Source organism: Pelobates fuscus, chromosome 1 (assembly GCF_036172605.1).
Source record: "Pelobates fuscus isolate aPelFus1 chromosome 1, aPelFus1.pri, whole genome shotgun sequence".
NCBI lineage: Eukaryota > Metazoa > Chordata > Amphibia > Anura > Pelobatidae > Pelobates > Pelobates fuscus.
This window is the reverse complement of record NC_086317.1, coordinates 109,888,112-109,898,932: the sequence shown is the minus strand read 5'-3', so window position 1 is coordinate 109,898,932 and position 10,821 is coordinate 109,888,112. Positions and strand designations below refer to the sequence as shown.

The window sequence follows — 10,821 nt, the reverse complement described above, 5'->3', positions numbered from 1 at the left end:
CCACAGTTTGTTTGTCAACTGAATCCATATGTGTGGAATGGTTTTCCTAACCACAGCCAATACCATCTTAATAAACCTGGAGTGATAGACAGCTCTGGAGACAGTGAAACCTGAAAGTGTAAAATGTTTTCAAGGTAAGCTAGCACATCCACCAGAACTCACCATGCTTTGCTACTACTTATTATATGATAGTACTGTCACGACAAGGGTGCATAATTCAATATTGCTTGTGGTTTGTGTAGTGCATACATGAATTGTCTACTTGGTAGAGGTGGTATGGCCAATTTGATTGAATAGGATAGTTGTCAGAAGGGTTTCATTTAAAGTATATGGGAATGTGATAGATGTCAGAAGATTTACAACTCATTTGAAGCTGTGACTCCAGAGCCCCTCTGCAAGGTGTGAAATGTTAAACACGAGTTGCCTCTGAGTCTACTTTAATGTAAACTAACCTTCTAATTTGCCATATGACTGCATCTCCTCTTAGATAGTGGGATCTTATGATATACTAATGACCATTAGCATTCAAGAGAACCATTGTGTTCCAGTGTCATATCCAAAAGAAACATTAATAATAACTCACAGATGAATAATTCTGTGCATATTTAGAAAGAGGAAAATCCCACCCTTCATAAAGAGTATAAATATGGCTAGCACAGCTTAAGCTGTTTGGAAGGAATTGTGAAGTCCTTTGTATTAAATCATAAGTAGAAGGTGTCAATGAACAAACAAAAGGAGGATTTTGTTCCCTTCAGACCTGGGGTTGGCTAACCACACTCCAATGGTAAAACAATAATCAGAATCACTTATGCAGAAGTTTTATTGGGAATCTGTAAAAACCCACAATGTTTCAATTTCAACAGATATTTTTCAAGCCTTTTTTCAAACTTGAAAAAGATCTAATTTGAGATCAAAACATTGTGTGTTTTTCCTGATTTTCCAATAAAACTGCTGCACAAGTGATCTTGAATGCTTGGACTATATTTATTGTTTTACTATAAGTAGACGGTGTGACATATGTCATGAATGTAAAAATTGCAACAAAGTCATAGATGCAATTTTTATATCTGTGGCAGCACAAAAGAGGAAATAATATAAAAAGTCTATATTTGGATTCATGTTGGTATTGAACACAAGGGTAAGGTCACTTATTGTTCCTAAAGGATACACCCTTCCATCTACCTATGCCACCTCTGGGCCAACTCGAAAACCTGACATGAATTCAGGAGGTATAAATCTAATTGATGGACAAATGTCGCATGTTCTTACAAGGGGCCAAGTTTGTAAGTTGTCAAGTTTCCTTGCCCAAGCAGAAGACACTGTTACTTTTGAAACCTAAGTGAGTAATTAGGACTTTGATTAATTTCTCTTTTTTCTTTTTTTTTTTCATCTGTTGATTGGTGGAAATCATCTGTTTTGTGTATGCACTGTGACTATTGTTTGTTCATAATAAATATTCTTTTATTAGGTTCTGCCTTTGTCTAGTAAAGACTCACGTTACCTGGTTACACCTTACCTGAAGATACCAAGTTATTTATTATTTGAAATTGCATTGATATTGTGCTAAATTGTATTTGGTGGGTTTTTATTCTAATTTACTTGGGAGACCAAGGCATCCCATTTATAAATTGTCTTGGTGTTGGCAACATAAAAAAATAGCAATATTTATATCAATTATAATTAAGTGTGAGTATTGTTAAGGGGGATTTTTATCATTATTTCCAGTCTACGGCAGACAAATAGTAAATTCTAACCCTTTCACCAGAACAAAGTCGTGCAGACTTGGAGTAAGGTACGTTTGTGATACTCACACTCATGCTATCAAGCCAATGAGCCATGGTCAGTACCCAAATAATAATGAGATTAATAAGTCAAAAGAGCAATGTCCAAACATTATGATTGTATTAGCATATCATTTGCTAAGTGATTTAACAAATATAGGTACATGGTTATATGGGCTCAGTTGTATTTTCCGTATAGCATACCAAGTGCACAAGGTATAATGTGAAGACAGTCTTTCAACGATTCCATGAACTAGGTAAATAGTTAAATTATAATATCCACTACGATCCATGATTGTTGCACATCAATATATGTCACTCATCAGTGTGTGTAAATGTATAATTGTCTTTGGTCAAATATATTATTGTAATTTAGCAAATAGATGCAGACTTTGCATAGAAAGAATGACATCAAAAACTTAATTAACATCTTTATTTTATTTACTTGACAAAAATGCAATTACATCAGCAACTAACGAGTAGTAACTAGTCATAGGCTGGCAAACCAAACAATTCTGGTTTAAATTCTTCCATCGATTTCAGCAGAAGAGTAGCTCTTCTTGTTAAATCTTGATTTAGATTTTCATCTGGAATCATGACTACTTGCATTCCAGCTGCCAATCCTGCTTCAACACCATTAGGAGCATCTTCAAACACAAGACACTAGAGGAAAAAGGAAAAATATAGTTCACTATATTTAATGACAATGTTCTTATTTGAGTTTTCGACCAACTGATGAGTATTTGATATTTACACTTTACTGTCGGATATTCTATATGACAATTAGCAAGAAAAAATACAGTGACAGATGAAACCATAGGACGACATTTCTATACTTATGCTTATGATGTAGAATTATTAAAAAATCTTTATTGAACTTGTATTGAATTATTGCACTAACTCCATTTTAACCTGATACTGTGACAAATCCTCCATTTTGTCCTCATAACCTGACTTCTCCAGATGAAAACTACATTACATGACAGAATTTCTCAGCACATCTAACACAATAGACAAAGACTGTATTCTCCATAAGGATATGACTAACCCAGGAACTGCTGAATTTCCCCTAACTCGCAACATAGTATAAATTGAAGGCCATGAGAACACTGTAGTAATGAAATGTTCTATTCATAAGAGACCTTGCACCTGACCACAAGACCTGACATCACTGACCGTGTAAAATGACGCTCAAGACCCCCTTGTCCCCACCCGTGTCCAAAACAATACCACCTCTTGGTGGGTGGACACGGAGCTAACCACTTAGTTTTTGAGCCAATTAATTATATTGATAGGAGGACACTAATCCAGACACTTAACAATTAATCCAATTAATGATGTTTATTCACTGATATCTTGATAATCAATGATGACGAAAATGCCTCTTAAAAGGGCCTGCGCGCCCGCTCTTTTTGCACTTGCCAATAAATTTCCTCGAAGTTATTTTAACCTGAACTCCGTGTGTCAGACTGAATTACTTCAGCGTATATACGCAATTCAATTCTCTTTAATTTGGACAGGAACAGATAGACATTTAAACATTTTGGTTTACTGAAAAAGTACCATAACAACTTTGGCGCCCGAACAGGGACCCCGGGCTATGTCTGGCCGGTGAGCCGTCCTAAGGAAGACGCAGTTGGACGGAGGAATCCGGGGGGAAGGAAAGGAGATTGATCACCTCCAGGTACACGGTAGAGACTTCTGCAGAGCCACCGGTATGTTCCGGTCCCTTTGATTGACCCGTCCACGTGTCTGTGACTGCTTCCCGGGAGGACATCAAAGACAGGTAATATCTTGCCCGGGGTCTCATTACCCATTTGTTACCTGCATTTAGTCTATCTGTTGCCTGGGTGTGTCTGTATTGGCATGGTCTAGTTTGGTTGCCCGGGCTGAATGTTTATTTGTTTCCCCTTTTTGGGATAAAAGGGGGGTGGACCCGTGGTAGTTTGCCTGGGGGTCCTGTGTTTGTCTGTTTCCCCTTTTGGGATAAAGGGGGGTGGACCCGGGGGATTTGCCTGGAGTCCTGTTGCCTGTTTTACCCCTTTTAGGAGCCACGTGTCTGTGGCTGTAGGGAAAAAGGGGGGTAGACCTGTGGAAGTTTTCCTGGGGGTCTTCTTTGCCTGTTTACCTCTTTTAGGAGCCTCGTGGCTGTGGCTGTAAGGAAAAAGAGGAGTGTTGGAACTGTGGATTTTGTGTAGACTCATAATTTCCTGTGATCCTTCTTTGTGTCACTTTGATAGCCTAGCTAGCTTCACTGTGCGCTTTCGGACCCTCCGGCTCTAGTTGAGTTGGGGGCTTCCTGACCCGGACCCTCCGGCTCTAGTTGAGTTGGGGGTTTCCAGACCCGGACCCTCCGGCTCTAGTTGAGTTGGAGGCTTCCTGATTATTTAATTGTGGTAGGGGACTTAGTCTTGTGGCAGGGGACTCAGTTTCCTGGGGGGATTCAAGTAGGCATTGCTTGTTTTCCGCATCACGTGGTAGTGAGACTTATAAAGTGGGTTTTATAGGGGCACTACGAGGGCGAGGGTAGCGCGGCCACTATTAGTGGACTGCTGTAACGAGGGAGGCATATGGATTTCGGACCGGTGTTAGCTGTTATCCTTGGCCGCTGGTGAGACTTACGAAAGTCGTTCTCCGAGTGGGGACACTACGAGATTGAGGGAGGTGACTTTGGAGTAAGCACATGAGTAAAAGAAAGGGATTACTGTTGATTTCATTTGAACTGTGATGCATGCACTGTATTTCAACTGTATTGTTGTCTTGTTTGTTTAATTAGGAGTCATTCAAACTCCTGTGTCTGTCTCTAAGGATTCTCTTTCCTTATCTTTTTACCTTTTCTACACTTCCTGTCCTATTACACTATCCACTCCCATTCCTCTTAATAGAGAAGTGATTGGTCACACACTTCTCACCTCGCTCCAATCCGTGTCTACCATCCCGGGTAGGCGGATTCAGTGACTAGTCTACGTTTTGGGAAGACGCACTTGAGTAGGACCCACCTTCCTCAAAGTGGCAGTCGAGCATTGTAGACGTTCCTGTTCAACTTTCCTTATCTTTCCCTATATCTAGGACGCTGGTGTAGGGGAAAAGGGATTATGTGGCAGGATTTGAGTAAGCCCAGTAAGGGCTGGCTAGCATGTGATTTAGTTGAAGACAGAGAGGGTGAAGAGATGGTTAAAGGTGTTGCAAAGATTGCAAAAGTATGTAAAATTGCTGTGCCTACATGTGGTAGATTGCAACCAGAAAGTTGGCGTAGATTATTGATGGAGAAGAAAGGCAAACTTGCAAATAATGATTTATTAAAGACAGCTGAAGCATGGTACAGAGTAGCGAAGGCTATTCAGCAAGAAGGTTGGGTTGAGGAAGAAATAATTCACAAGGGTGTGAAATTGTTTGTGTATCATAATAACTGTGTTGCTGGGGCTTTTCCTCAGCCAGCGCCCCAAAATGGCGCCCAGGGGATGTCTATCCCAAAGGTCCAGTCAGCAATAGGTGATAGCCAGCTGACTATGTTCCCCACTCCCAATCCTCCCAACACCCATCCCGTCACCTCCCCCGTTTGCCCGGTCCTGAATTCTGATGGATCTTTCTTTTCCCCTTCTCCTTCCCCAACACTCCCATCATCCTCATCCATTCCTAAGCCACCTTCTATGTCTAATGCTAACATTTCATCTGCCATTCCTTCCCCGCACTTTCTCTCCATTGATAATCCTACCCTCCCATCTGCATCTGCCCAGTTAGCTAACCACTCCTCTCCTGCCACTGTCAATCTTGCTGATCCCACTCCGGCTCCTCCTTCTTCACCCGCCTCTACTGATTCTTCCCCATCCTCTCCCTTGTCCGTCCCTACCACGGCCCAGGTTCCCACCCCCTTTGCCAATCCCTACCCAACCTTCCTGCCCACTCCAGGTTCCGCCCCAGCCCCTGCCCAGATGGCTTGGCCATACCCCTTCCCATACCCCATGTCCATGCCCTATCCAAATTATCCATACCCCTTTCCCCAAGCCACTCCCCAGGTTCCGGTCATGCCCAGTCCGATACAGCCTGCCCCGGATGTGCCCACATCCAACATGGCCGCCGCTTCTTCCCTTAACCCCAATGCAACTTCCTTCCCCGCCTCCAATATGGCGGCCCCCAGTCATTCAGCGCCCCTGATGCCGGTGCTTCCCGGTGATTACCGATCCCAAGATTATGACTCAATGGCGACTCCCGCCTCCGGGACTCCCTCTCATCCCCCGGCTCTATCACCTCAGGTAATCCCCTCACGCAGAAGGGCCCAGATAATAGAGCTAGATGAGGAAGAGGATGACAGAGATGACAGGCTGTCTCAGGATTCTTTGGAGGCTGCGAGAGTCTCAACCCACCGCTCTATAGAAGATCCCTTTGGCCATAAGGGTCGGGGAGAACGGGCCCCTCCTAAATATGTTGCCTTTAACCCCACTCAAGCTAGTGCGTTAATGAAATCTCTCCCCGACCCAGAAAAGCAGCCTATGCCTTTTTACCGAGGGATAGTTCAGATTCAAAAGACTTATTCCGCCGCATGGCGTGACTTACTGAGCATTTGTGCTATTAAAGCAGGGGATGCATATTGGCCCAGCATGGCCCGCCACCTCAGTACAGATCTGCTTACAAGTGATGTTGATTACCCCTCCGGAATAACCTTTTGCAATCAATTAAGAGATTGGGCTAAGGATAAACTTGCAGATCAAGCTGCTGGCCTTACTGATGTTGTGCAAGACAAAGGAGAATCAGTGGAAAGGTTTCATGCAAGACTGTATCAAATGTTTACAGATTTAGGATTTGATCTCACTGACAAAATTCATTCACAAATGCTATCAGGTGCGTTTGTCCAAGGTGTTAAAGACTCCATACGCAAGGGAATCATTGCTGCACGCCCTGAATATAAGGTTGTTCCTCTGGATACTTTACTCCTAGTTGCTAGAGGTTTGGAATCCGCCCAGACCCCCAGAAGACCCAATCCAGCTCCCCTCATGGTGGCCCGCGCCACCCCCATCACCCCTGGCACCAAGGGTGTCAAGCTAGAGGATGTAACTTGCTTTAATTGTGGGGCTAAGGGACACTTCAGAAGTGACTGTCCAGAACCTAAAAGGGAACCAGGGGAGCCCAAAAAGTTTTCCAAGCCTGCCCCGGCCCCTAAGGCCGAGAAAACGGTTCCAATTGTTGAGGAACCAGATGATTAGGAAATTGGCAAACCTGTGTTATTAACCCCTGTCATGGCAGTGTCTACAGGGGATAAAGGGGGGGGGGCACTTGCCACAGTGACTTTACCCATTGAAGGCCAACCTACCACATTTCTTATTGACACAGGTGCAGCCCGAAGTGTTCTCAGAGAACAAGACCTGCCAGATCCATCTTTCTTGTCAAGCATTGATGTCTCCTGTGTTGGAGTGGATGGCCAACCGAGACACAGTCCTCTAACAACCCCTCTGCGAGTTGGCACAAGCTTACTTGCTCCTCCACATGCCCAATTAACCTGTTAGGCGCTGATGTCCTCTCACGCCTGCAGGCATCTATAACCTTCACTCCAGATGGACAGGTAGAAATGTCTACACCTCTATCTGTTGCAGACACCTCAGCCTTGTGCTCCCTACCCCTGATGCTGCAATTAGAGGATTCCCGTAGGGAAACAGCAGCACCAAGGTCCAATTTCCCAGACATGTTAAAAACAGAGGTGCCTGCTAAGTTATGGTCCTCAGGTACAGAGGACATAGGTCACCTAAACGTTCCACCTGTGGTGGTAAAGCTAATACCAGGAGCTAAATTACCAAGAAAACCACAATATCCTCTCAAACCAGCACAGGCTGCAGCCATTTCTATCCAAATCAAAGCACTCTTGGAGAAGGGTGCTCTAGTGAAATGCAAATCAGAATGTAATACTCAATTGTTTCCTGTGAAGAAGAAAACTCCAAAAGGTGAGCCAGAGAAGTACAGGATGGTTCAGGATCTCCGTGCTGTCAATGAAGCAACTGTCCTGGACACCCCTCTTGTGCCAAACCCCCATACTCTGCTCTCTGGAGTCCCACCATCTGCAAAGTACTTCACAGTCATTGACCTGGCTAATGCTTTTTTCAGTGTTCCACTGGATCCATCCTGTCAATACTTGTTTGCTTTCACCCATGAAATGCAACAGTATACATGGACTGTCATGCCCCAGGGAGCACAAAATTCTCCAAGTCAATTTGCAAAGGCCATGTGTACCATCCTTGACCCATGGCAAGCTGAACACCCAGAAGTTGTTTTGCTCCAGTATGTGGATGATTTACTGCTCTGTGGAGATGATATACCCACTACTGAAAAGTGTTCAATTAGTCTACTTTGTTATTTGGCAGAACAAGGATGCAAGGCTTCACTTCTCAAGCTGCAATTCTGCCAACCTTCAGTAATTTTCCTTGGACATTGCCTATCTCAAGGTACCAGACATCTCACTCGGGACCGAGTCAGAGCAGTTCTGGACGTTCCTCCCCCAAGGACTTCAAAATCTCTTCATGCCTTCTTAGGCCTCATTTCCTATTGCAGAGCATGGATCCCAGAAGCCTCTCTGCTTATGCAACCTCTCTATGATGCACTCAAGTCAGACCCATTCAGCCTGACCAATGAAGCTCTGGACAATTTCAAATCTCTTAAACGTGCCATTGCTTCTGCTCCTGCCTTGGGCCTACCAGACTATACCAAACCTTTCAAATTATTTGTCTCTGAAAGACAAGGCCATGCTACAGGAGTTCTTACCCAAACTAATGACTTAAGAGGCCGCCAGAGGCCTATTGGATACTTCTCGTGCCAGCTGGACCTTGTGGCCAGAGGTGCCCCTTCCTGCCTTAGGGCTGTTTTTGCTGCAAGAGAACTCATTGAAAGAACTTCTGATCTGGTCATTGGCCACCCTCTGGTTGTTTTGGCTCCTCATGATATCTCTGCCATTATCAACCAAGTACAGCTCAAGCACGTGTCTCCTGCTAGACACTTGCGTCTACAATGTCATCTTCTTCTGCCTGACAACATTTCTATACAAAGATGTCAAGTTCTTAACCCATCCACTCTTCTTCCACTCCCTGAGGGGGGTATCTACTATGGGTTTGTCACGGATGAAACCTACATATACCTCCTCTGTGGATGTATCAAGAAAATAATGCATCCACATTTAACATTTTACGAAGGCAAAACACCTCTCTGTGAAGGCCCGGATTATGCCTTCTGTACCATGTGGTACAAGCCAAACATTACTCCTGAACCTTGCTACGAAGATGAGCTTTACCACTGGATTGAAGTGAAGCTCACTGCTCAGGATTTCTATTGTGACTCCGAAGGCAATAGCATGGTCCTGATCCAACTGCCCTCAGAACTCAATTACCTGTACCGCCATTGGGATACTGCTATTCCACATATCCCTGTTACCAAGTTGAAAACAAGATCATGGAATGATCTTGGGCCTATGGCAAAATTATGGGCCACCATGGATGAATCACAGCTACAGGAAAATGGCATTGCCAAATACACAACAACTGATCTTCTTGAAGCATGGCCACGCCATTTCCTGGAAAAAGAATTTAAAGACCTGGTCATAGTGAATGACTATGACCCAGAAACTCCTCATGACTGTTTTGAACAGATGAAAATGGAAACAGTGCACTTACCAACTGTGCATGAGAATCCATTACCAAATCCGGATTTCACCCTGTTTGTGGACGGCTCAAGGTATGCTGATGAAGAAGGAAAATACCACACAGGATATGCCGTAACCACAACAGAAGAAGTTCTCAAGTCATCATCTTTACCGCCAGCAATGTCTGCGCAAGAAGCTGAATTACAAGCCCTGACTTCAGCATGCAAAATTACAGAAGGAAAGCGTGCCAACATCTATACAGATTCGAGATATGCTCTGGGTGTGGCACATGACTTCGGCTTCATTTGGAAGACAAGGGGATTTCTTACCACTGCCGGTACACCAGTCAAACACAGCTCTGCAATCAAGGAACTAATGGATGCCCTCCTACTCCCTGAAGAAGTGGCCGTTTTGAAAGTCAAGGCACATGGGAAGTTGGATACAGATGAAGCAAAGGGCAACCATTTGGCTGATCAGGCTGCTAAGCAAGCAGCCAGAGATTTGCAGGAAGTGGATGAAGAAGTGTCCGGACAAGAAGAAGAAGTTCCTATCTTTACCTTGCAAACTCTTCCTACTGATCTGAGAATTCTGCGGGAACAGCAAGCTGCAATTACCCCTGAAGAAATCCAGAAATGGAAGAAGAAAGGAGCTGTCCTAAAGGACGGAATTTACTACAACAATTCTAAATTTTGCCTTCCAAGAAATTTATATCCAGCAGTTGTCCAATGGGCACATGGACCTGCACATCTGTCAAAAGACCTAATGGCCGCCCTCATTCAAAAGTATTATGAAGCACCTGGAATCACAACTCTGATCAACAGCTTCTGCAAGGCCTGTGTCATTTGTGCAAAATGCAATCCAGGAAGACCAATCAGGGTGCCTGCAAAGCACCTAGCAAAACCCATGTACCCATTCCAGAGAATTCAAATTGATCACATCCAAATGCCCAAGAGTGGGCCTCATGAATATGCACTAGTAATAGTGGACATGTTCTCAGGCTGGCCAGAAGCCTACCCTGTGACCAATATCACTGCAAAAACAACCGCAAAACACCTACTTACAGACATTGTATGTAGATTTGGACTTCCAGAAGTCATTGAAAGTGATCAGGGCCCAGCCTTTACAGCAACAGTGACTAAAGAAATTTGGACTGCTCTGGGGGTGACCCTAGCCTTTCACACCCCTTACCACCCACAAAGCAGTGGTAAAGTAGAGTGCATGAACGGCACTCTAAAAGCCAGAATGTTAAAAATGTCACAAGAAACAAAGATGCCCTGGCCAGAAAGCCTGCCAATAGCTTTATTCAGCGTTAGGCACACACCTAGAGGGAAGCATTCGTTATCCCCATATGAAATTCTATTTGGGACAGCACCCAGACTAGGTTGTTATTATCCGCAGCAGTTACAGCTTCAATCATATGTT

At 44.1% G+C, this 10,821-nt stretch overlaps 1 protein-coding gene across 1 annotated transcript in view; it reads right to left on the bottom strand.

Moving 5' to 3' along the window:
• Positions 1 to 2,200: 2,200 nt before the first annotated feature.
• Positions 2,201 to 10,821, bottom strand: part of PUDP (pseudouridine 5'-phosphatase) — a 310,602-nt gene continuing 301,981 nt past the window's right edge. Inside the window, exon 4 of the mRNA XM_063444281.1 lies at positions 2,201 to 2,444. Within this exon, the coding sequence (XP_063300351.1) occupies positions 2,268 to 2,444 (177 nt within the window). The 3' untranslated portion in view covers positions 2,201 to 2,267. The remainder of the gene's footprint in view (positions 2,445 to 10,821) is intronic.